General features: G+C 37.2%; 1 protein-coding gene and 1 pseudogene across 6 annotated transcripts in view; one reads left to right on the plus strand and one right to left on the minus strand.

The window, feature by feature from the left end:
- FERMT2 (FERM domain containing kindlin 2) overlaps positions 1 to 27,628 on the minus strand; it is an 86,007-nt gene that overhangs the window by 4,365 nt on the left and 54,014 nt on the right. Inside the window, exons 4-15 of one of the 6 annotated variants that reach the window (XM_040477157.1) lie at positions 26,907 to 27,041; positions 18,317 to 18,349; positions 17,751 to 17,976; positions 17,538 to 17,640; positions 15,741 to 15,848; positions 11,493 to 11,627; positions 10,584 to 10,633; positions 9,326 to 9,450; positions 3,241 to 3,347; positions 2,885 to 3,106; positions 813 to 836; positions 256 to 276 (exon numbers count right to left, since the gene is read on the minus strand). In XM_040477157.1, the coding sequence (XP_040333091.1) occupies positions 256 to 276; positions 813 to 836; positions 2,885 to 3,106; positions 3,241 to 3,347; positions 9,326 to 9,450; positions 10,584 to 10,633; positions 11,493 to 11,627; positions 15,741 to 15,848; positions 17,538 to 17,640; positions 17,751 to 17,976; positions 18,317 to 18,349; positions 26,907 to 27,041 (1,289 nt within the window). The remainder of the gene's footprint in view (positions 1 to 255; positions 277 to 812; positions 837 to 2,884; positions 3,107 to 3,240; positions 3,348 to 9,325; positions 9,451 to 10,583; positions 10,634 to 11,492; positions 11,628 to 15,740; positions 15,849 to 17,537; positions 17,641 to 17,750; positions 17,977 to 18,316; positions 18,350 to 26,906; positions 27,042 to 27,628) is intronic. The other 5 variants (XM_040477158.1, XM_040477160.1, XM_040477161.1 and 2 more) reach the window with 5 other exon arrangements.
- On the plus strand, positions 22,617 to 23,152 carry LOC121031776 (homeobox expressed in ES cells 1-like; annotated as a pseudogene).

Below are 27,628 nucleotides of genomic sequence, written 5' to 3' on the forward strand. Positions count from 1 at the left end.
AATTCGTAGTGGACTATTTATTAGCACCTTTAATACTTGAAACCACCATAAAGATTTTTTTAATTTCTAAAGGTATCATTAGGAAAGTTAACTTTTAACTTAAATTATATTCACTTTGGGATGACTACTCCCACAAAGAGTGGAAATCCATGAAGGCGATGGGGTGGGGGGGTGGGGTGGGGGAACTGTAGCTAGGGCTTTAAATATTTTATATTTATTTTCTTTCCTTTTCTTTTTTAAATATGGAGAACTTACCAAATCTCTTATATAGCCTGGCTGTAGATGGCAATGCGAGGAAAGAAAAAGGAAGCAGAAAGAAAAAAAAAGGCAATCAGAAAAAATGGCAATGAAGCAAAGAAAAAGTTGCGGTAACCTGCAAACCAAAATTCCAGCCAAAAACCATGCAAAAAAAATTACTTCAGGTAGAAACCAAGCAAAGTAAATGCAAGCATGAAAATGAAAACGAGAAAGCAGCGATTACTTTCCACTCTGAATACTGAGAAACACTTCCATATTATTTTAGATTGTTAAGTGTTACTAAAATTATGGGTAGAAATTTGTAGGGAAAAAAATAAAAAAGAGCAAATACCCTTTTCCCTGCTCATTTACTTACCAGTTCTTACTGGTTAGGGCAGAGCTAATGATTTTAGTAGGAAATCAAAATTAACATTCAAAAACCTTTAATGTTTTCAGATTGAGTCAGATAATATGACCCATGCACCACTTTTCAGAAATAAGTTGAAGGCATAAAATAAGTGCAGTGACCATACTGTTTCTTTATTTACACAAGAAAAGCAACCCCCCTCAATTACCATCTGTTTTTTGCATCCTTTTTCCTGGAAGGGAAAATGAAGAGATGCTATATACTACACTAGGAATGGTGGCTATACACACAGTAGTCTATTTCAATTTGTATTAACATGGATAAAATACCCAACAACTCTTTTCTTTAAAATGTAAAAATGCAGTTTGGGAGTCACAGTCATATAAGGATATGGATATATATATATATATATATATATATATAAAGTTTAAATAATATACAGTTTTGGGGATTTAAAGTAGATTAAATATAACATAACAAATTCTCTGTATTGGTGGGCCCAAAGGAAAATCTTATGCCCTGATAGGAATAAAGGACCCCATGGCCCGGACCTCATCCTACTGGACTCCTGAACACCACTGTACAATATAGTTTAACTATTAAGCCCTATGTCCAACGACGAGTACAGCATGTGACACACAATAAGCAACTAAACTTCTGCCAATCAGCACTTTCTAGCTGTCAGGGCAATACATGCTCTCTACCTTCTGGGAACAACCCATAAATTTAGTCAGGGAAAGAAGGATTACAAAAGAATGTGTGTTTGATAAAATGCCAACGTGGAAGACAAGGCTGGAAGAATCCTTAACCACGGACCACACATACTGCCACCTCACCAGTTGAAGACAGTCAAATAGTCACTGTTTCTGTCCCCCAGAGAATTTTCACTTGACAATCTAGTTGAGAAATCAGGGTTGGAAAACTATCTTTTAAAAGTGAAAACAATCATTTGAGAGGCTTCTGAGAAAACAATTCAGGACCCATCTCCGACAGCTAAGCTAACATTTGTCAGTCTTCACAGTTAGACTTGAAGACCTTTTTTTCCTGGTACCTCACAGTGAAAGAATCTTGCTAAGATTTGAAACTGTTCCTTGCCTTTGAAGGCAAATGAATCCACTTTCAGAAACCAGGATTTTTTTACAGGTAATTTTTAAATGAAACAACGAAGAATAAAAAAATAAAATTAGTACTTGATTCACTTTCCCTTTTTAACTTACAATCTACATTCCACAAATCTCCCCAGGGCAGCATTTCCTCCATTCCTCACTACTCCCACATTGTAGGGACTGTGAGATAAACAATTTCCATGTAGCTTACACAACCTCTGAAACTTAAAGACAAATACTTGGTAATTAACCTTCTGAACATTTTCAGCTAAGTAATTTCAAACACATATGATAAACATTATATTTAAAGTTAAGAATTAGTTAAGTGTTCTGGGTATTTTATTGGGCCCTCCCAGTAATGTTTTAAAATTATTCTTTAACAGATAAAAATCAAACTAGATAGAAATGAAATATTTATTTTAAAGGCCTTCTTCACCCCACCTCACACTGAAGCCTTTGCCTTTTATGGCATGATGTTTGGTGTAGAGAATACTGGGGGCTATCCCAAATGAAATTCCCCTGCAAAGAACCTTTTATGTTGTACTGAAGAACCATTTTCCTAAATAGCAATCCTTTTATGGTATTAATTTCCAGGAAAGGAATTCTAAACAAAGTGAACAAAAGCAGTGAATTTCAATCAAAATTTACCAAACTCTGTCACATCACGCAAATCTTGGTTTAGGTTTCTGACTGTTAAGAAAAGACGATGTTAAAATGTAGACTATTTCTACCATTGTAAAGTTTATCTCCAAAGCTGGAAAAGTCCATTTTGACAGTGAGAAGTTGTTCTAGACTTTGCCGGGAAATGCTGGCTGTGCTTTATACCACACATATATAAGGAATAAAACTGCATGAATTAAGGAATTCAAAGCATCCACACCATTTCAATTCCCTGAAAGAACACCCTGTTAACAGAGCAGTTTCCTTAGGTTGTTTAGAATAAATATGCTTCCTACTATTTTACCTTATGATCTGTCCTATTAAAATGATAAACATTTTTTAAAATGACTTAACTGACTGAAGGCCATCCACATCCTATTTTATATTCCAGCCACCTGATATGAAATTCAGACCATCATTAAAGCCACAAAGTTTTAACAGGGGAAACTAAATTTACAGTACATGTACAAAATCATATGAGAAGAAAAGAGATGAAATGAAATGAATCAAATACCTGCTTGTTCTTGTACTTTTTTAGATAGCGAGGGGACACCAAACATTCAGGATTTATATCAGTTGTGATCTGCTCTGGTATTAACTGAGGATCTGGGTTTAAATGCTGCATCTTCAGGAAGGAAAGAATATTTTGAACTTCTAAGTTGTAAGAACTGTCTGCCATGGTCTTGCCTTTGGAGGCTAATCTGCAGGCTGCCATCCAGTGTGCATACTGTTTTTCCTGTTGAAAAGAAATACTGAAATATGAAATGTATCACATGATGGGTCCTTTACGTATAAAATGTAAGGACGACTGGTCAACTTACTAGGGAACTGAAGAAAACTGAAGTTCACACTTTTAATTGGAAAACTTACATTGTCACAACGAAGCCAGATTTCATTCATGCCCTCTGCAACTGGAATCAGGAGTTTAATGTTAAATTTTTGGCCCGAAATGTTTACATCTGGGGTAACTTCACATCCTGTAATAAAAAAATTATTAAAATGGTCAAATTTACCTTTAAGAAATCACAAGCCGCTATAGGTAGCTCTCATTTTATGGTATCTTAACATGCTGAATTTTGCTGTTTTGGAATCTTTAAACTGGGAAGCAAGGTTTTATCGCCCAATAATTGTTTGAGGTGGAGCAAAAGAGAGCTAGTGTAGAAAAGGGGTATAATGCAGTTTGTGGTCCTCATAAAACTTCCTTGAAGAGAAGGAAAGGGTCCTGTTAAAAGGATATTACCAAAAAACACGACCCCACAAGTTTGATATTGTGCTGTTTTAATATCATTCAGTTCCTTAAATCTCAAGGTATTTGGGACTTTTAAGTTGCTAAATGTATAGGGATAACATTTTGGTAAGAATAAGTGACTTTATAAAAGTAACCTCTCTGCCCACTGTGGGGCTTGAACTCATGGCCCTGAGATCAAGAGTTGCCTGCTCTACTGGCCAGAAGCCCCAAGAATAAAGGACTTTTATGATGCCTTTTCTGTGAAGCATTAGCTAGCAGCTTTACAGAAGGGCACACAGGTGGGCTGAACATACACTCAGTTAGATAGCGGGATAATGGCTGGCATAAACAAGTAGTAACCAGTGTAACATAGTGGAGAGGCACACTGCAATCTGACCTTGTTCCACACTTCTCTGTCACTTAATTACTGCCCATTTGTGGAACATCTCTAAACCCAAATTTCCCAACCTTAAAACTCTACCTCACAGGAATGCTGTAAGGATAAAGAAGGTAACAGACATGTCAGAGCTTTCTAAACGGTATTCCAGTTATCACCCTCAATGTGTCTTAAGACCATCAAGTAGGCTCCTAGACTGTTAGCAGGGCCTGTGGTCACTTTGCTCTGTGTACCGGAGCAACATCTCTCTGTACGGAGAGTATAAGGAACAAGATAATAAAGCTCTCTACATCTACCACAAAGAAAGAACAAATACAAAGCACTGTATTGAAAACAACAGAATATTGTACTTTTTTAAATGTTTATGCACTCTGATAAGAGGGAGTGGGCACCGCACACGCATGCAGGGGAGGGGCAGAGAGAATCTCAAGCGGGCTCCACACTGTTAGCGCAGAGCCCAACTGTCGAGCCGGACGGTGGCTCGATCCCATGAACCGTGAGATCATGACCTGAAATCCAGAGTCAGACGCTAAAACGACGGAGTCACCCAGGCGCCCCAAGAAACAGAACATTTTAGATAAATGGAAGATCCTCTTCTCCTTTCCAGAAACACCTATCATGAATTTAGTGGACTTTCTCCCTGTTTGCTTTCTTTTAAAAAATATTAGCTACAGCATTTACCTCTTTCTGTACAAGGATTACAAACTATCAGGAAGTTTACATTTAATCTGCAAAGGTAACACAAAGAGGAGATGTTTGAAGATAGTTCTTTTGCAGATTTCATTACTCACTGAAGCAGACTTAAAAGTACACAATCCTATAATCATGTCTCTTTTAAAAGTAAAACACCAAAAAAACCTAAAAAGCTTGGCGAGGCATAGTGAGTGGTAACTCAGGTGCTACTGTAGGCGCAGAGGCACCTGTCAGGCCACACATCTCAGACAATATTCACTCCGTGCCACCTCGGGTACCTACGACCATGGCAACGTGCCACGCTTCACTGTAGCCCAATTGCTGCTCCTCTGACACGTTCTAACCGCAGTCTTCAAACTCTCTGAGTCCTGCAGCCCTGACACCTTCTCCCCATCATGTTTTCACTTCTTTTCCTGAGTCCAGCCTGGACACCATTCACCAGCTATCACATCCAACTCCCTAGACTCACTGTATTTCCATTAATACACATTAACCAAGACCTTAACCCTGGCTCCATCCAACCACCTCGCTTTTACTTGCCTATAATAGGCTGCTGAGCACTCTAAGGAGGGGAGGGGGAGAAAAACCACAAAACCAAGCAGATAGGTTTCACCAGAAATTCATGGATTCCCAAACTCTACCTGGCCCTCAACACTTGCATCCTGTGTTTTCAGACACTCTCAACAATGTTTATCTCAAATCTTCTCAGGCCTCCGATGCCGCTCACTCTTAGGGGACAGCTTCATATCTTTTTTCCAAGAAAGCCACGAGAAGTAGTCACACAGCTTCCTACCACCACAGCCGATAAAGCTTGCTGCCCTCACTCCCACAGTGGGATGGCATCTCTCTGATCCCAAGTGGGCTGTCTTCTGCCATCCCAGGAACCTTGCTCCATCACAGAGATCCTCTTCCTCTCCCAGACACTACTTCTCTATTTCTAGTGTGATGTTTCCATCAGCATTTCACTTCCTTGAGTCTCTCCAATCTTGAAACAAAACGCCTTTCTCCTCCACCTTATACCTCTCTCTGCTGTTACTGCCCCCTTTCCTCCCTCCTTATTACAGGTAAGGTTCATCAAAAAACTATCTTTGTTTCCTATTTACTTCTCAGTGACTGTACTTTGGCTCCCATACTCAAAGGGCCACTGAAATCCGCTCCAATCTGTTCGGCATCAAGGCCACCAACCACCTCCAATGTGGCTAAATGCTATGTCAGCTTCACAATCTTTATCTTACTTTTCTGTAGTATTTGATGCCAGTGATTACGCTGTCCTTTTTGAAACAACTTTTATCTTAGTTCCCACCATGTCTCATTTCCATGGTCTCCGTAAGCATTTTTTGTTTCCCTTCCTCTAATCTGCCCTGTATCTCAAACACAGGTATTCTGCAGGGTTCTGTTCTTAGCCTTTTCATATTATAGACAACCATTCTAATGGCTGCCATTTATCATTAACGCTAAAACTGATACCATCAGTATCTGCAGTGTGGATCTCCCGTGATCCAGTGGCCTACAAGTTACCTCCAACAGCTATCCCACAGGCACCTCAAATTTAAAATAACCCAAAATTAAACTCACTGTCCTTCTCCCCAAAATAAGCTCTTCTATATTCTCAACTCTATCCATCCAACTTGTACGAGCTAGAAATAAGTCCCTCCCCATGAGCCTCTCCCAAATCAATCACTCAGGATGCTTGCTGACTGGGCTTTCTCAGGATCTTCTGAACTTGAACCCTTTTCTCCATCCATATTGATCACCTTAATCTGGATCACTGTCACTGTTCTAAAATTATTCCTCTATACTGTAGCCAATATAAATAGGATGGATCCTGTTATTTTCATGTTAATACTTTCTCAGTGACACTTCATTGCTGCCACTTTAAAAAACAATCCCTAACATTTTTATCCTCCAAAACATGCCGATTTCTTCAGCTGTTGTCCCTCATGTATGTAGAAATCAGATTCAATAGCCACTAGGAAGCATTCATCCTCTGCCTTGAACTCTACATTCCAACAGCACAAAACCCCCTGTGGTTGCTGATGCTTTTCTCCAGGAATTTCTGCATACCAGTCTCTGCCACAAGGTTTTTACCAATTCTCTTTCCTTCCATGGGCCTTGAGTTAGACACTGGATCTAACTCTGACATTATTTCTGCCAGGATATTCCCCACCATCGCTGAACACTGAGACGGCACACACCGTTATCTTTGCTCCTCCTTGGACCTGTTACTTTTTAAAGTACTATTCATTGCCCAAATTGTCACTGTGTATCTCCCAAATGCTCTAAACACCCAGAGGGGTCGGTCTATAACCTGTTCCTGCTCATGTCTCCAGGATCTAGCACAGCTGGGGCACAGGAATTCAATCAGTATTTGAACTGCATTTGTTTTTAGAACTTTTCATTTTAGATCTCCAAAGGCCTTAGAGAACATCTAGTCCAAAGGCATGGAGAACACTCTCATTTCTTAGAGGAAGGTACTGAGGTCCAAATGGGCTATTTTTCTAAAATCATAGGGCTTATTTAGTAGCAGAACAGGAAGTAAGCCACTTGATTTTTAGGCTAGTGATATCTTCATTAGTGTGATGTGTGGGAAAATGCTCTTTTGGGAGGACATGGAAAAGGTAGGATGACAGCACACTGGAAGCCATTTTCCATACTAGGACTTGACTTCTCAGTCATGCAGGGGGGAAGGTTAGGGATGTAACAGGGTTAGAGAAAGCAGGGGCCAGAAGACAGATCTAGTCTCTAAATCAAGAGCAGATAATCTGGGCTGGTCCTGGGCAGCTGAGGACAGAACCAAGAACAAGAGCTGCAACAGATTCTAAAAGTAACAAATAACAAAAGAGACCCAAAAGTTAACTCATGGGTCTTGGAGAGAAAGGCAGTTAGCCTAATTCAAAGTTTTAGGAAAATTACAGTATTCTAACACATGGGCAGAGCAATCTGCTACCCAGGCCAGGGGTTTCCTTTTTTTAAAACAACAGTTCAGATAACTAGTGAGCAGAACACAGAGCAGAGATTTGGACATTTCGTTGAAATATACTAAAAATATCCTAATGCACTATGTAGAAAAGAAAATGAAGACTATAGATCAGGGAAAACACCTTTATATTTTAAGCAATAAATACAATATTTTGAGAATAATTTCTGTGAATGAGTCAGGGGCCCCCTTCTTGGGTACTTTTGTCCAAATATGGACATTTCTAGTTAGAAAAGCATATTGCTTTACATATAATGATAAATGTACATGCAAAATGTAACCCAGAGGAGAAACGGGTTGGGCCGATAGGAATGAACTTCTTGAACAACTAGCCTGCCAAGGGAACTGCAACCAACAGGCCGCGAAACCAGGAGGCTACCCCGCACCTCCATAGCCTGGAAATACCATGCTCCTTTCTCAATTCTGCCTCTCCAACCCCATAACTTAGTTGGGAATTGAAGTCTTCCATGAATGCATCTGATTGGAATAAAAATCTCACTGCAAACAAGTCCAGAAAATGTATTTTAGTTTTCTAGCCTTTGCTGTAAGAGTGTGGAACAGTGAGATGACAATCCACCAAGCATGCTGGTGCCAAGGGTGCAGGGAGTGTGGTGTGGGCACATAGGACAGCAGTTCTCGCTGGAAGTGAGCCAAATGGTTTTAGTGAATATCCCCATAAGTGAAGTGGTGATCAACAATCTGCAACACCCTGCAGAAAAATCATGGCAGGAGGCAGCAAGATGTCCTCTAGCCGTAGAAGAACCAGACCAACCTGGACAGGAAATTCTCCTTTTGCCTGAACCACTGCATCAGTCAGATAAAAGAAGTGAAGGAGCAGTGTGAAGAACCAAAGAAGTCACCCAAGTGGGGAGTGAAATGGAAAAAAAAAGACCAAAGCCAGTAGCTCTGAGTCCTCAGCCAGGAGCAACTCAGGCCACAGCAAACAAGGTTGCCACAAGGGAGTAGAAACATGTCCAATAACATGTGCCTCAAATACCAGCCCCTTAGTGACAGCTTTGGATTTGAAGAGACAAGAGGAAACCAAAGAGATTCAGGTTGTTGACGAGGAGGAGCCTCAGAGGGGTATCCTGGGGCTACCCCAGGAGCCAAACTGAGAGCAGAGTGTCGCACGAAAATGTTCAGGAAGAGGTGTTGTGGGAGGGTTAAGAAGTTGGCCAAACCCCATAGGTGCCTGCTGCCCCATTGCGGAGCCAAAAAGAGACTGGGGGTCGTGAGAGGGACCGGCTTATCATCAGTGAAAGTCAGGAAGAAGAGTAGGATGCTGATGAGGAAGGGAAAAGCCAGCAAAAACGGAGAGGACTACAACACGGATGAGAATGAAGAAAACCTGAATGACCTAATGCTGAGGATGAGAAAAGAGGCACCACAGATTTACTTGACGAGAAGAAAAGTGGAATCACTTCAAATGAAGACTGTACAAAGAGATTACAACGAAATATTTGTGGGAAATGGAATGCTTAAAATTGTGACAAAAACTATGTACCAAAAAAAAGAATCTAGACCTAAAAAAGTACCATAAAGAAGTAATGTTATCTGCTGAGAAACACACCCCTGCCCCACCCTGCAAAGCGAAGTTTATTGACTGTTGGCCAACAGAAAGTTTCTCCATCAACACTGGTCACTCCAAGGCCTTCCTTACCTCTTAGGTTCATCTGATGAGCTGGTGTGCCACTGGATTCTTCTTTGCTCTTATAGCAAGAAATAGATGTATCTTTAAAGGTGCACCAATATTGCTTGTAACCTTTTAGAGTCAGTTTTTTTGGCCTACATGTCAAACAGAATTAAGAGAAAAACCACTTTTGAAATAACTTTATCAACAGTATGTTTTAGCAGCAAAGTTTCAAAACATTAAAAGTCTGAGGCCAAGTTTTACATATATTCAACTAAGTTCCCTTGGGCCAGCATGTTATATTCAATGTTGCTGTTATTGGATTTGTCCCCTCTCGATCAATCTACTCAGGAAGATCTGAAACAGTGAATGGGTAGAGGAGAAAGGAGGGCCAACAATCTAGTATTTCTGTCAGTGGTAGTCATCCCTAACACTAGCAGGTCACATGGAAAGGACAAGAAACAAAAGGTGAAGTAAATGTCACCAATCGGAAAGCTCCTAGGTCCTATAATCACCAGCAGATTCCTGAGTGTGTGCAAGGCTGCCTTTGGAGCCTCTCTGAACGAGGGTACTGGTCTCTCTCAGGGTGTAACTGAATGGTGCTTCAACTTGCCACCCAAGGCCAACACGAAGATGACAGTAATCATGACAGAGAGTGGGTAAGTAGAGGTGTGAAATGCGAGAAGAAAGGGGGTAGGGAGGGGCATCTGAAATCATGCCCTTATCTTAGAAACTTTCCATACGGTAAGCTGTTATATGTTTAGCTACAGTAAATGGTTTATTCCATAATGGCTTCACACCTTCTATTCCATATCACCTCCTCTCCTTTCTCCCTTTTCTGCTTTAATGCCTAGATTCTGTGGACTGTGCCCAGATTGATAAAAGTCTAGATAAGATACACAAAAACCTTATTATAAAATATGCCTTGAACAAATCAATAAAATTCAATAGAATCTGGGGCTCTGAACAAACAAGGAAATAACTGCTGGCAATAATAGTTCATTATGTCCTGCTTTCACCCGGAGGGGATGGCTTATACTAAAATGCCACTGTATGTTTCAGTCTACATGATGCAATCTAGGTTACATAATCTTTGCTTTTCCCCTTTAAGAAAAATGTTTATCAGATAAAACAACTCATGAGTACTGCAATTTTAATTTGGTAAAGATGGTTATTTTCTCTCATAATTCATAATGCATATGCTGAAGTAAATTCCAACATGAATGTGACTACAAAATTGATACTTGTCATTCATTAATATTTGGAATTCCTCCCCTTTTGTACTTACTTAAAAACTTTAATATAGTCAGCAAGTTCAGGAATAGAAGTGATGTCACCCTAGGGAAAGAATTAAATCATTTTTTTTTCTGATTTTTCTTGAAATTTGAAACTCTAATATTTAGTATCTGCCATCAAGTATCAGTTTATTCAATAAACAAAATTACATAACATACAGATTATTAAGGTTTTAAAAGTACAATCATAATGTATGGTCATATGTACAAAGCCATTTTTTTTTAAAGTTTGTTTTGAGAGAGAGAGAGAGAGAGAGAGAGAGAGAGAGAGAGAGAATCCCAAGCAGGCTCCACGCTGTCAGCGCAGACCCCAATGTGAGGCTCAATCCTATGAACCATGAGATCATGACAGAGCTGAAACCAAAAGTCTAACCAACTGAGCCACCCAGGCACTCCACAAAGTCATTTTTAAGTGGCATACAAAGCTAATAAAAAATGTGATCAAAATGGGAGTTCATATAACCTACAAGAACATATTATTCTAATTTAGCTAAAATTGTTTACATCTGCACATGAAAATTTTATAAAATCCTAACAGCCCTTAGGTCAGTGTTTCTTCTGTAACAACTAATTCCTAAGCTTTAAAACTAAACTTAGCATTTAAAATTTTTCCCAAGATCTGCTTTTCTCTTTTTGTAACATTTTAAATGTGAAGCTCACTGAATGGATGTTACCATGACTTCACTCTACCTTTTACTCTGCAGAAATGTTCTTCCACTGCTTGTGAGAGAATGTGCAGATATCTCAAGATCTATCTTTACTGTATCCTAGAGACTAGAATATTAATTTAAAATTTTTCCCTGAAAGTTTCTGATAAGTCAACACCTGTGTTCTCTAAAGCATTAAATCCACAAAAAGGTAAGAATTCAAACTAAACTAGTAGAGAAAAAGATTCACCATACCAAAATTGTTGATGTTTTCCCTCCTTCCAAAGTGATCTCCAGGTCTGAAAGAGCAGCATCAACTTCGTCTACTTCTTTGTCACTGTTGTTCAAATGATTCTCTGATGTCATGATTGACAGCTTATTGATGTGATACTGAAAACAGAAATGATATTTTATTTAAATGTCTGTTCTAACTAGTAAAACTTTAAAATGAGATCACTATTCGCATCTATATTGAAAGCTTTTCATCACCTAACTTGAAAAGATATAGTGTCCAAGAACTAGAATAGGAAAATAAATGGCAGTGCACCTACAATCAGTGTCCTAAACATCCCAATAAATATTTATCCAGGATATATAAAAATGATTTAGTTTGGGAAGCCCTAGGACTTAGAGTTAACAGGTTGTCCACTAAGCTCCACATGAGCAGAGATTTTTTACTCTTTTCTCCCCACTGCAGTATTCCTTGTGTCTAGAACAGGTCCTAGAACCAATGAATACTGAATGAATTAACAGAATATGCATCAGGTCTTTTGTAAAAATATATTAACATTGATTACCTTGTGTTACTATTATTACCCTGCAGAAGAAAATTAGTTGAAAGCTAAAGCCCTTCTTCCCCCGGCCCCCCAGCCTCAATTCAGTGCTGAAAACATGATCAGAGGAAGATGATGTTTATATCTCAGTTACGTAACAATGATAAGATGGATTACATTTATATGTGAACACACACACATGCATATTTGTGTATATATACCAGAGTAGTGGTAAATACTCCATATGCAGCTAGAAAAATCTTTGCATAAAGAAAAACTAGTAATGATTTTAAATATATTTAGGTCAGTCACTTAGAACAAATATTAATAATCTATTAGATTCTGATGCTAAACCTTACAGAGGTTTCACACAAAGGTAAGTAGAACTTTTGAATCATTTAATCAGTTACCTCTCTTTTTTTTTTTTTAAGTTTATTTATTTTGAGAGAGAGAGAACGTGCGTGTGTGAGCACGAGCAGGGGAGGAGCAGAGAGAGGAAGACAGAATCTCCAGCAGGCTGCGCGATGTCAACACAGAACCCGATGTGGGGCTCGAACCCACGAACTAGGGCTTGAACCATGAATCATGAGATCAAGATCTGAGCTGAAATCAAGAGTTGACACTTAACCGACTGAGCCACCTAGGTGCCCCTAATCAGTTTCCTTTCAAAGCATTAAGTAGCACTCCAAATTTCTAAAGTATTCATTCATTGAATAGGATCTATTCATGGGAACACTGAATGAACTAATCTGAGGCCAACTGTCAGTGTTCCTCTGTATTTTAAGATTAGTGAATTGATAATGAATAGTCTCTGGCTATACCTTCAGCTGTGCTGAAATGAGATCCCTCCAGTGATAGAAACTTCCATGTTCACAAATCATGGAGAATGTGGTAGGTTGAGGCCCTCAGGAAGTTGCCTCAAATGTCGGTAACATTAAGAATCGTCAAGAGAGTTGGTTAAAAATACATATTCTTAGGTTCACCCGACAGAGATTTTAATTTAGCAAATCTGGAGTCCAGCCCAGAATCTGCATTTTTATTAAGTGACTTAGGTGATTCTGATGCAGAAAGTCCTTTTAAGTTATACTGGAGAAACCCTGGCTATGAACGGGAATGGTCATAAAACCCCAGCTTTGCTTTCAGAGGTGCATCGGTTATCTTTTAAATGTTACAATACAGACTTGGACCCAAATACTTTAAAAACAGTGTTATTAATCTTTCTGTTTTTGATCCACTCCTCCTTACTTTGTTTCCTTTTACTATTGTAGATTTACGTTACACAGGGAATCAGAAGCCCCAAGTTCAGAGTGCAGACTGTCTAAAATAAAAAGAATAGGCATTTCTTTCCCATTTTTTCAAAGTTTCCCCCTTCTGTACTGGATGGATTCTTAGAGCCTTTGGTTCAGTTTCTGGGAAGGCTTCTAAGAACTCAGGATTTGTAGTCCAAAATTCTCTTATAGAATCTAGATTCTAGGGGCCTCTCGGTGGCTTAGTCAGTTAAGTGTCCGACTTTGACTCATGTCATAATCTCACGGTTTGTAGGTTCGAGCCCCAGGCTGGGCTCTGTGCTGACAGCTTGGAGCCTGCTTCAGACTCTGTGTCTCCCTCTTTCTCTCCCCCTCCCTCTCTCAAAAATAAACATAAAAAAAAATAATAAATCTAGATTCTAAAATGGTTCAGGAGAGCGATGCTTTAGGACATTGTGTCCACAAATTAAAATTCACATCTTGAAGTGTTTTCTACTGCACTAAAATGGACTGTCTACTGTACACTGGGTGAGGGAAAGCTATGAAATGATCCTATTTCTGTGAAAATACAACTGTGTGTGTCTATCTGACCCTTGGACAACATGGAGGCTAGGGGCACTGAATCTCCCAAAACCTTACTAATAATAGTCTGCTCTTAACCAGAACTTTATCAATAAGAAACAATTAACATATATTTTGTATGTTATATATGTATATACTTATTCTTACAATAAAGTTAGAGAAAAAAATGTAAGGAAAATACATTTACTGTAATGTATTTATCAAAGAAAATCTGCACATAAGTGGACCCAAGCAGTTCAAGCCTGTGTTGTTCAAGGGTCAACTATATTCTCACTCAGCAAATTTTTTTCAGCACCTACTATGCACTCATAGGTACGTCTGTATCTGTTGGTTTTTTAAAAAGTGCATTATTTTTATAATAAAAAGATAAATACTATATAATAAAAGTCTGTGATTTTCCCCCATATACATTTTATATGTACTACTCTTCTGTCATTGGCAAAGCCGTCACTAGAAAATTATAAGCCTATATTCTAAGTGAGAAAGATGTAGGTAGAAAACTATAAACAAAGTGAGATACTTTGAACAAAATTACTCCAGAATTTAATTCACGAAATTCTTCAGATAGTCTGAATTATCCAAAAACACAATAGAAGATTCTTAACTAGCTGATTAAACAAGTCTCTACCTAAACTAATTTATCTGCCATCAAAGATTTTCCTTGTTTAAGCTTTGTTTCGACTCCCTTCTTTTATCATATAAACTAAGGAGAAATGTCCTATTTACAATGGAAGAAAAGCTCAATTTTTTAAGTCTTAACCAGAAAACCTTCCTGGATGCATAAAAGCATTTGGAAGACTGGGAGCATTTTTATTTGTGTTCTAAAGAGAAGAAAATAAAATCCTTTTTACAGTGAAAGCTTTTAATAAGTAAATGTCAACTTTGCTTCCTGTACTTAAAGAACACTAATTCTGTCAGGACTTCTGGCAAAACCAGAATTCTACCATAATCTGAGAACATTCACCAAAGCCTCATTCAACTATGTGAACTGTAAGAATGACTAATCTGTGGGCAGCTGGATCCCAGTGTCTCTAAGAAGGCAGATCTGTGGATGCCTCCCTAATGTTATTTTACTAAAGGGGGAAATTTTTGAAAATATAAGCACTACTGTATTCTTAAAAAGTTGGTATGCAAGAACTACAGTTGAGAAAACACTGGTTCAATCTAAGGAAAACATTACCTACTTAAAAAAAATTTTTTTTAAATGTATGTATTTTGAGAGAGGGAGCACCGTGTGCCTGTGAGCAAGGGAAGTGCAGAGAGAGAGGGAGAGACAGAATCCCAAGGAGGCTCGCACCGTCAGCGCAGAGCCTGAAGTGGAGCTCGATCTCATGAACTGTGAGATCATGACCTGAGCTGAAATCAAGAGTCAGACACTTAACCGACTGAGCCACCCAGGTGCCCCTAACTACACCTTAAGGATTATCATTCTGAAAACTAATTTATGTTTTGTTTCAGTAGTCCATTAAAATTTATCACCTTTAACATGTATTATTTTTGCTATAGCCACTTAAAAAATATTATCAGCCCCAGCTACTTAGGAAATTATGCAAGTAATAAGCTTCATTTTAGAAATGGGATTTTCAATGTAGATCTTATTTCTAAAGCAAAATGGGGTAGTTTTAAACTAATATATATCTGGGGTGGGAGAATAGTTTTCTTCTATAGGATACAAAAAAAAAATAGCTGAAGTATATACCACTAAACTCTGAAAAGACAAAAAGTTAAATTCATGTACTTACTTTGCCTTCTAAGTGTATATTCATTTTCAACACAGCAAAAAGCAAACACTATCAAAATGCTACTGGAATTACAATGCAACTTTACTATTTAAAAATAATCTTTCCATTGAAATCTATCCTTTCCATTGAAAAGTCCCATTTACCAATACTCTCCACTACCTGCAGGGCTGCAAACATCATCATTTCTTCTTCTGTGCATTCAATTTCTTCTAGGAGAATAGCCCATTTGGCCTGCTCATAAAGCTGATTGATTCTGATTGCATCATACTGCAGCAAAAGAGACATAATCCTTTTGTAATACATCACCTTTAACATAAAATAACTCGAAAACTGAATATTCACATTCAACGCTTGGAAAAAAAAGTTTTAATATACATTTTTTCCCTGGGATTTTTATTTAGTATCAAATACTCAATAATGAGAACGATACTTACAGGGTTAAGTATGTCTATACATACCCACATCTAATTTTCCATTAAAAATAACACTGAGATGTCCAAAACATTACTATCCAATATTAGAAATAGATTCTGTGTTATTTTACAGGGAAACAATCATCAGATATTCCAGAGTTCTTAAGAAAATGAATCTGATTTGAAAGACATTTAAAGGGTAAAAGTGACTGCTTTTCAGTGTTGGTACTGCAACCTGCCACACTAAAATGTTATAATCAGAGAGTAAATTATTTTAGGGAACATCTTATTCACTAGGGAAAAGCATGCTTAGACAAAGTGTCAGGTCCTTGTAAAGAGCAATTATTTTAAGAATCTGAAATAAGAGAGTACATATTTGTACTTGTGGAGAAGATTTATTTATATATTGCTGAATTATCCATTTAGTTACATTAAGAAAAATTAATAGTAATGTCTTAATAATACGTAGCATCCCCTTCCCCAGCAAATGTAACTGTGTTCCTAAAACAACTTTGGTTTTACTAAAATGAGAATGATAGGACCTAAAAGGGACTAAAATTATTTTTATAGTTCCAATATATACATTTTACAGTTACAATAAAGAATTACTTAAGCACATAATAAAAAATGAAAACTATATAATGAAAATCTAGACACTAATCTAGACATGACAAGGATGAGAGGTAGTCAAGAGAGGTTCCCTTCCTCCCAAGGATGGTAAATAAGGAAGCAAAAGATCCAAATCTCTGTGCCATATGTATTCTAGGGAAAAATACTTGAGATTTCATAGCAAATTTAACTCTTCTAGGAAAAGCAAAGTGATACAATCATTTGATACTAAAAACATATTACAAAGTTTGGCTATTAAATAGGAAGAAATGTAAGCTTAAAGAATTTTTAAGCAACATCTTTTGATTTATAATTAGAAATCTGAAAGTCATTTAAAAGGTACTATTTCAGGAAAATCTTCTTTTACAAAAAGCACAGCTGAAGAGAAGTGTTAAAAAAACAAAACAAAAACAACCCTAAAACTAACTTTACCAATTCTGTAGTACCAAGCTAGTGCTTTTAAAAATACAAATCAGGGGCGCCTGGGTGGCGCAGTCGGTTAAGCGTCCGACTTCAGCCAGGTCACGATCTCGTGGTCTGTGAGTTCGAGCCCCGCGTCAGGCTCTGGGCTGATGGCTCGGAGCCTGGAGCCTGTTTCCAATTCTGTGTCTCCCTCTCTCTCTGCCCCTCCCCCGTTCATGCTCTATCTCTCTCTGTCCCAAAAATAAATAAAAACGTTGAAAAAAAAAATACAAATCAACCAAAAGTTCAATTATTTTAACAAAAAAGAAAAAGGTTTAATTATGCTTCCGACTTACTAACACAATAGAATTATTTCAAATATAGATGCCTTTGTCTAAAGCTTAGGCTTTTAATATTATTCAGACTTGCTATATATAAATGATTCCTAAACCCACCAACTGCAAAAACCAAACATCCAAATGAACAAAACAAAAAGAAAAAAAAGAAGAGATCCCTCTAAAACCCTCGGTACCTTTGGATTCAAATCAAAAAAGCTGTAATACTTGAATCGGAGAAGCAAGGCCTCATTTTCCTTCACTTCCTGTTCCATGAGAGATCTTGAGGAATCAAGCCACCTGGACAGATTAACGAGGGCATTAGAACAAAGCAAGACAAGATTAATAAAGTATCTCTACCTCTCACTGGAGAAAGAAATTCTTCAACATATCTGCATTTTAAAACTTACCCTTGGTTGATTTTTGCTTTGTCAAGAAGAGCCTGGGGCTTGAACATTTTTGCCAAGATTTCCGGTGATGTGATTGGCTGACTGACAGCAAGTATACCAGGGTTGCCTTCTGACAAAGCACTGTCACCGAACCAAGCAGAAGTTGGTGACAAGGGGCTTCCATCATGAGCGTCGTAAGTGGGGGTCATTGTTTTACTATAAAGTCCTGGGCTTGAATATATACTTCCTAATAAATAACATGAAAAACAGGTGGTAAGTATGAAGCACAGAATCTTAGTTTTCAGTAATACATACTACAATGATATAAAGCAAATTGTGAAACAAAAGCTTCATTCTGGAAGGAAAGCTTAGTGCATTATTTTACCTGTCTTGAAAACATGTAAAATTAACTTTAACTCTACTTGTATAACATTAGAACATGTAATAACAAGGTCAAAAGAATATAATTAAGTTGGCAGAAAATCTGGGGGAAAAAATCAGTTCAAGAGAATTAGAAGGAAGACAAGTTAAGGATATAGCCGAAGCAGACAGACCAAGTTTTTGTTTTTAATTGTGGCAAGGCTCACCTTTCAGAGGGCCAATGTAAAGAACATCAGTGCCTATAGGAAAGGAAAGAAAGGAATTCAGAAGATAAAGGAAAGGCAACAATAGAAGACAGAAACAAAGAATGAAAAGGAAAAGGAAATGGGAAAAAGAAAACAACAGATTTTTTCCTAATATGAATCATAAACTAAAGTTAAGTATTTCAAATGAATTTAAGAGTAAAGAATCTTAGAAACTGTAACCTAACTGTAAAATAAATGTTTTTGTCCAATCAAAAGAATGAAATTGTGCTCAAGTGTCCAGGGACAAACATATCCACATTTATCACCCTTTGAAATCCATACCTTGTTCTAAGAACTCAATGTAATTGAACAAATGCACATAAATTAAGAGAACAATTTTATGTTAATGTTTTCTTATTGAACAGCTAAACTGGTTCCAACAGATTTATAAATAAAGTATTAAAGCAAAGGGGTAGATAAAATTTTGCTAACAAAGATACATTTTATAATTAAGCCCCTGAAGGCAGGGATATTGTATCTTCCAATTCCTCAGTGTTCAGTAGGCCAGACACAAAGTAGCGGCTACATAAATAAAAACTTGAATTAAATCAACTGACAATATATCTTCTATCATCTAAATTATAAAAATTAAGGAGATAAAATTAAGACTTTAAAAACAAAAAGTTCAGAATGGCATTAAGTAAAAGCACCTCCCCTTGAAGTCCTAACTCTGTTCATTATATTTTGTCTTCATAATTAAAAAATGTATAAATAAGTATCACACTGTTAATGGATGATGGAAAGAGAATGGCTGTTTCCCTTACCTAATTTAGGAATATGTTTAGGAATTTCCTTTCCACTCTAACAATCCCTCCCTACCACCTCACCCCAATACAATGATAGAAAAAATTACCTATGAAAAACTGGTGACCATGCTAGAGATTTTTGTAGTTGTCATGACCTAGTCTAGGAAAAGAACACAAAGGAAAAAAAAAAAAATCTTGCTAGCCACAGGGTATCTGATTTGATGTCCCCAGTAGGTATTCTTCAATGTTAGTGACTAAAGCAACTTGCGGAATCTAAATGTTGTTAAATAAGCAACAAAGAAAGCTGTCAACTCTCCTTTTTAGCTTTAAAGAACACTGGATTAGTGAGTGATATCCTTAAAAGCTAGAACTTTAAAACTACAACAGCACTTTGTGAAAGGGTTACTACTTGGGCACCCATACTTATTAAAAGGGCTGAAAACAGGGGTGCCTGGGTGGCTCAGTCGGTTGAGCGTCCGACTTCGGCTCAGGTCATGATCTCACGGTTCGTGGGGCTATGTGCTGACAGCTCAGAGCCTAGAGCCTACTTCAGATTCTGTGTCCCCCTTTCTCTCTGCCCTCCCCTGCTTGCCCTCTCCCTCTCTCAAAAATAAATAAACATTAAAAAACATTAAAAAAAAAAAGGCGGGGGGGGGGGGGGCTGAAAACATTACTCCAGCTCAGCTTGGCAAAGAATAATCCTGCTAGAGCATATACGTATAAGGGATAGGAAAACATTATCTTCTAGGCAAAATCTTCTCACTGTGTATTTCAAAGATCTAGCAAAATAAACCCTTTACTAGGAATGTCAGAATATTGAAAATTCATTCCTAGTATGATGGACTGTAATTACGATTCAGAATTAAAGTTAGAATTGACAATTTTCTTCATGAAGTTTCTAAAACGAAATATATTCCCCTAAGTCGCACAACATTTAATGGAATCAGCCACCCAATCGATTCTCTTCCCGCTCAATTTCCTATACTTTGTATATTCTACACTTCATATTTGATCACTTCGTTGTTCCTATTCTTATTCTGTTAGGCACTCCACAGTCATAACTCATTTAGTGTTTCCAACAATCCTATTATTCTCATTTTAGAGGAGCAAATGGAGTCACAGAGAGATTAGGTAACTTGTCCAATGTCAAAAGCTATTAAGTTTCAGAGCCAAGCTATAAATCAGCCAGTCTGATTGAAGCTATACACACTGCCTCCTGGGCACCATAACTTATTTAAGCCATTTCCAATTGGTGTGCATTTATTTGTTTAGAATTTTGACTTCACTACTGCTACTGCAAACAAATGCCTTGCAACAGTTGTGTTTGTACCTATTTCCTAATTCTATCAACACTGCTGGGACAGAGGATATATGTGCATTTTACACTCCTTCTAAGTCTCAGTTCGTGACAATCCCAACTACCCTGTAATTCCTGATTGCCCGATTTAAACATATTTGAAAAAAATAAATAAAACTTACTTGAAGCAGAAAGCTATTACAGGGCAAGATGAAGCAACATATTTAGTCAGCAATAAAATGGGAGTTTGCTGAATTTTGTGGTATGATAACAAAAACAGTAAGGAGGAGACAGAGTTCAACAAGCACTACATTTTAGGGCCACTTACTATAAACATTAAAAACCCTATGTAACTTTAGAATCTGTCTCATAACTTGGTTACTATAACTTATATTCTTATACATTCTTTTTTAAAAGAGAGTACTAAAGAATTTAATACATTTTAGATAATTTCTTATCAAAATATCAACCTCATACCATACTTAGAAAACAAATTTCAGGTAAATTAAAAATAAAAATGTTGACATTACAGGAATTAAAATATATAAATATGAAATAATTACATAAAAGCATAAAGGAAATGTAGAAGAATTGTTATAGTACTTGTGAAAATTTTCTTAACCAAGAGTGAAAAACCCCAAACTATAAACAACAAATTTGACTACGTAAAAATGTAAAACTTTGGCATAGTAAAAAAGACCACAAAGAAGATTTAAAAAATGCCAGTATAGGGAAAATATCTAAGATACCAAAAGATTAGTGTATCACTAAAACAAAAATATAAATAAAATGGATAAAGTCCATGATTTGAAACTAATAGAAAAAAATGTAATGTCTAATGTACATTATTCAACTATTATTCATACTAGTGTTTATCAGGGAAATTAAAAATGTAATTCTGAGATACTATTTATTGTCATATTAGTAAAATTCAGTAAAGATTTACAACATTTAATATAAGGCAGAAGGTAGGAAAAGGGCCATTTTCATGTACTGTTGATGGGAGTGTAAAACTATTACTTTTACACTCTTTTTTGGAATATATTTGAATTTCTGGGAAACTTTTTGGAGTAGAGAAACAGTTCAATATATATTTTCTACATGGAAAGTTTTGGCACTATTTATACTAAACTGGGGAGACCTTTTACTCCAACACAGAAAGATGACCAAAACACTGTTTAATGGAAAAACTCAAACGGAAGAACAATACACAATACATACTAGGCTACCATTCACGTTATAAAAACAAAATGAGACATGCAAGTATATCACATAGAAAAGGTACTGGCAAGTTGTGCTCCAACTGTCTACAACACAGTCACACAGCAATCAAGAAATGGCTACTTCTTAAGAGGGAGCAGCAAGGGAATAAGTTGAAGCAGAATTTTCACCTTCAGTTCATTTTCTGTACTATTGCAATTTTTTTATAACGAGACTGTATGAATTCTGTAATTAAAGGAAGATAAGATCCATGAGTACATTATCACCACGTGAGAAAACACAAGTTACAAATGTATAACACCCCACCCTCACCCCCTCGGGAGCTGCCCGTGGCTTTATTTATGAATCTGGTTTTTGGGTAGTCAGAGCAGGAGACTCCGCTTCAGTGCAAATCCCTCTGCCAGGAGCCATGACTCACCAGAAAAGGGTGCTAGGATTTTGTTAGACACGTTTGCTTTGTGTAAATAAATGTTTACAATTTTATATTAAAGAGGAAATAAGCGTTATTTCTGAGTGTGTATTTTTTACTTTAACAGATTCTAAAACTATGATCCTTTATATATGTGTTTTGGGGGAGCTATAAGTTTTATGGCAACCAGTTGGTATTGTTAACTTTCTATTGTCATCAAAGTACATAAAAATCCTATTAATCCCCTTATCCTCCTCCTGCCCTTAACTCTGGTATACACCAAAAAGAAATCTTTACTCTCCTTCTTTTATCATTATAAAATAATAAATGTATTTTGCTAGTATGAAAAAAAAAACAAATGTATAACGCAGTCCCACTTTCATTAAAAACAAAAATGAATACATAATTCTATAATATTTGAATTTTTACACTCAGCATACATTATTTTTATAATTAAAGAACAGTTTAAAAAAATACCTTGGGGAACCATAAAGTGAACTACATGAAGACTTCAGCCCTGTACACATGGGGCAGAGTCAGCCAAGAGGCAAGCAAAAGCCAGAGCTGTCCTGTGCAGCCCATGCGAGGATGTCTCCCAGCCTCAAAGAAGGTGCTTGGCTTGGGGAAAGCAAACCCTCACACTACTCCTTTTTAATTGGAAACATTTTAGGATTGGACCAGAAGAAAGACTGTGTTCCATCAATGAAACTCCACAGGCTTGGGCAGACACCTGTGGCTCCTCAACAAAAGATGTTCACCTGTGTCTACACATCTGAGCCTTCCTAATGAGAGCTCATTTCCCTTGTACTGTGGATCACCCAGTGCCAGAAGAAAGATTTTTGAAATATGAAAATTACTTTTCAGCCTCAAAAAGACTCTGAAAAAAAAGCTGAGTTGGTATAGAGGCTGTTAACTCAAAACCAGATTGAAGTGTTGGAAAATGTCTTCAGAGTAAACTGCTATCCTGGCATTGATATTGGAGAAGACTTAGCTCAAAAACCGAACCTAGAACAAGAGAATCCAGATCTGGTTCCAAAACCGGCGTACAAAGCTGAAAAGGTCCCACAGACAATCACTTGTTTTTAATAGTGAAAAAAAATTTCAACACAAATCTCCTGGAATAGGAAGAAAACTAAACATGTGAAATTATCTTACAATTGCAGAACATGAAGAATCAATGGAAATATCAAGTGTTAAAAATATACTGTAAACATTACTATTATAGCATGGGACCTATTATATTTGGGCACTTTTAGTTACAATAAAGGCCTTTCCTACATATTTTAATAAATATTTTCAGGAAAAGGCAGCTATTGTTTAAGTGAGCAAATTTAATAATTTAGTTTGCTAAAAAAATAAAAATTAAAAAAAATTAAGTATCTTAGTGCTTAAAATGGCAAGCTCCAAATAGGAAAAATGGCATCTTGCTTAAGTGATTTTCCTAACAGTGCCAAACAAGTGAAGTATTAATTTCTGTATATTTTAGGACCCAGAATTTTCCTTTCTCTAAGCTGCCTTTAAAAAAATTTTTTTTTTTTCCCCCGATGCAAAAGCAAAATAGCCTTTATTCGAGCTAGCTCGAGCTCAATCCCCTACCTGCACCGACACAGCGGTGAGATACTGGGAAGAGAGCTAAAATTTTTTTTTTTTTCAACGTTTTTTTATTTTTTTTTATTTTTTTTTTATTTTTGGGACAGAGAGAGACAGAGCATGAACGGGGGAGGGGCAGAGAGAGAGGGAGACACAGAATCGGAAACAGGCTCCAGGCTCCGAGCCATCAGCCCAGAGCCTGACGCGGGGCTCGAACTCACGGACCGCGAGATCGTGACCTGGCTGAAGTCGGACGCTTAACTGACTGCGCCACCCAGGCGCCCCGAGAGCTAAAATTTTTAAGAAAAGTTTCTAATGAGATAATTTTCTATTTCTATTTACATAGTAAGTCTTAAATTAGTAATCTGTTAAGTCAGTACTATACTGTAAAGTGAATTCTTACTTGGAAAAACTCTTCCCCAGATCCGGGATCAGGCTAGTTCAGTGTGTTCCCTCCCTCATAGAAAATTAGAGATCTGCTATTTTCCTTCTTACGGCTAGGAAGTGGTGAAGCACTCAAGAACATGCCATCTGAGCATAGCTGTATGAGCAAGGCATTTAAAAACTCATAAAATTTTATAATTCTGTGTAAGAATTTGACTAAAGTCTGAGAATCAATTCACTCATGATACTTAAATCTTGGAACATTATTTTTAAAAAAACTCAGCCTTGTTGAAGTATAATTTACGTGTTAATATTTTACCAAACATTCCTATTACTATTCACAATATTTATTTCAAATATTGTAAGTGGAGAGATGATATTATGTAACGCTTAGAAACATGAATGTCGGGAGCCAGCAAGTCTGGATTTGAATTCTAGCTCTGCCCCTTATTATAAGCTTGGGCAAATCATGTAACTCTTGTCGGGTTCTTTCCTTTTAAGTAAAATGAGGATAATACCACCAAAATCACAGGGATTTTTGAGGATCAAATGAAAGATAAAGCATGTATTAAATAACAGTTATCATTTATCGAGTATATATAGAATTATTGACCATGCTCACACTGAGATGCTCATAATTCAAAAAGTATGCAGTATTAAACCGAGCCTGAAGAGTCTATCTAATCCTTACCACACCTGCCGTAGAGAAATTCTTGTGAAGCATAGTGTCTGACATCCTGAAGATGTCATGTATTGAGATACATCGACCTGTTGCTATTTATTACAGACACAGTATGCAAGTGACCATATTTTCCAGTATTTGGTCCAATAATGAACTAAGGTGCTGACAAATCAAAAAAGCATACAAAGTAGATGGAGTATACATCTGTAAATATTCATCTGTAATTTAAAATCTCTCCAGTTTACTGTATGTAACACCTCAAACAAAACAAAGCAAAAAACAAAAATGAACCCACATTACCTAGTCCCACTTACATTCACTATAAACTGAAAGCAGGGATGATGTCTACCATCAGATGCCTTCAGCAATATAAATCACCATGCATAAATCAAATTTTAGAATTAACCTTACTCTAATGAAAGACACACTACCTCCTCAATTTGTAGGCTTCTTGCCACTAGTCACAACTCTATTCCCTTCATTCCCTCCTCCACATATGACTGGATATAAGTTTGATATTCTAAAATTATTTATTTTGTAACATGACTCTATAATACACTGTCTAAATTCCTCAGCCTGACATTAAATACCCTCCAGTGTGATCCTGAAGTTCCTTGCAGGTCTCTCCCCATGAATTGGCTCAGCTGGATTATTCACATCGTGTACTATTCTTTTGCCAAAGTGTTCCTTGTCAATATCATTCTGCTTGGATTGCTGTTTCTTACCATCAAAATCCTAGTCAGTGGAACTTTTTAAAAGCTGAAGTCACAAACTCAGTTTCCCAACCTATAACTAAATATACCCTATTTGGAATTGTTTTGCCTTCTGAATTCCTGTAACACTATTTGCTACAACATTTATATATTACCTCCTAAAGTACAGTAACCATGTTTTTCAATTAGCCTATAAACTTATAAGAACGGTCTTATTTTTTGGTATCTCCTAAGTGCCAATCAGTACATGTATAAAGACATAAAAGTTACAAGTTACATGACCTTAGACATTCCTAACCTTATTGTGCCATTTCTTCAACCTTAAAATGAGTAATAATATAATCTGCAATGAGCTGTAGTGAGAATTAAGTGAGTTTCCTCAAATAAAATATGCTAAAGTAAATTTCCATGAGCATAATGTATAAAATGGGCATACACTAAGCACTAAATCGTTTGTTTTCATTATTGTTATCACCCCAGAATTTTTAAAAACCAAGAATAAAGTGATTTAACGAATTCAGTTCATTATGGTAACTATAATGTCCAGTCTCTGCATATGCCCAGAACTGAAGAACCATGTAATTTAATTGGTCATCTAGCTACCCAAAAGACACTGCCTATGCTCCTGCTAGATGCCACATAATTGAGTTAGGTTCTGGTAACAAACACGTGAGAGACAGTTCCATCATGCAAGGAACTCACAATTATTAGGTAAAAATATGCAATATAATACCAAACACAGAAAAGTCCAGTGACTTAAGATAGAAGGATGCCTAACTCAGGTTGGGGAGGTAATGGAAGGAAATTTGAGAAAACTTCTTAAAGGAGCAAAGCCTTAATAAAGGAAAAAGGTGGAAAGGCAAAGGGATCAGCATATGCAAAGCACAGAAGTTTTAAGTAACCTGGCAAAAGTAATATCTTAACTAAGTAATCGTGGTTTTCAAAGAATACAGGAAAAAAGGAGCTAAATACTACAAAACTGCTGGTTTCTGCAGTGCAAAGAACTGAGCCCACTTAAGGCACTGCCCCCCCCCCCTTTTTTTTTTCAACGTTTATTTATTTTTGGGACAGAGAGAGACAGAGCATGAACGGGGGAGAGGCAGAGAGAGAGGGAGACACAGAATCGGAAACAGGCTCCAGGCTCTGAGCCACCAGCCCAGAGCCTGACGCGGGGCTCGAACTCACGGACCGCGAGATCATGACCTGGCTGAAGTCGGACGCTTAACCGACTGCGCCACCCAGGCGCCCCAAGCACTGCCCCTTTTTGACTATTCCTGAGCAGAGAACCAGCCTTCCTTTTTATTGATGCAACTACTAACACCTGACATGATCTACACATGACAGACCCTCCCTGGTGGTGATTTCATGATTGAGAGAAAAAAATGCTGGAGGTGAGTTTTTTAAACTTGACTACTCTTTTGACCTTTGTAATCCATTTGTCAGAAAGACATAAGTATACAGACACATCTATGGTTCTCACACTGAGCCTTTGCTCAGTCAAAGTCTCACCTGATCCAGGAGTGATAAGAGGCCCCTCTAATTCAAGTGCCTCATCTTCAGACTGGTCATCTAGCTTTTTCTTTTTTTTCTTTGTTGGATCTCTGGGTTTTTTCAAGAGAGAAAGTTCTTCAGGGTGTCTGATATCTGTTAAAAAATAAGAAAAAAGATTATTTTACTAGCATAGTGTAAAATTTAAACACTTTATATCTGATAAATTCATCTATTAATCCATTCCAATGTAAGAATTCATAATTTCCTTCTGTGTACATATGTGTTTGTGTTGGGCCAGACATTACTGCCACGCAAAACACTGAAGTATGGCACTTCTAAAAATAATCTACCAAAGCATTCAATTCATAGCTATGTAATAAAATAGTAACCTTGAATTGGAGAGAAAACAATCTGCTAGAGTACAGAAAGAAAATATTAGAACTCTTATTTACATATTTATTTGTTAAACATTTTAAAACCATAAAAAGTTAAAATTTATATCCTAGCCATAGCAATTAGGCAAGAAAAAGAAATAAAAACATACCAATTGGAAAGAAGTAAAATTGTCACTATTTGCAGATGACATGTTAGTATATATAGAAAGCCTTAACTACTCCATCAAAAAGCTGTTGGAACTGGGGTGCCTGGGTGGCTCAGTCAGTTAAGCATCCAACTTCAGCTCAGGTCATGATCTCATGGTTTGTGAGTTCGAGCCCCGCGTTGGGCTCTGTGCTGACAGC

Source organism: Herpailurus yagouaroundi, unplaced genomic scaffold (assembly GCF_014898765.1).
Source record: "Herpailurus yagouaroundi ecotype Mexico unplaced genomic scaffold, PumYag 141, whole genome shotgun sequence".
In the NCBI taxonomy this organism is placed as follows: Eukaryota; Metazoa; Chordata; class Mammalia; order Carnivora; family Felidae; genus Herpailurus; species Herpailurus yagouaroundi.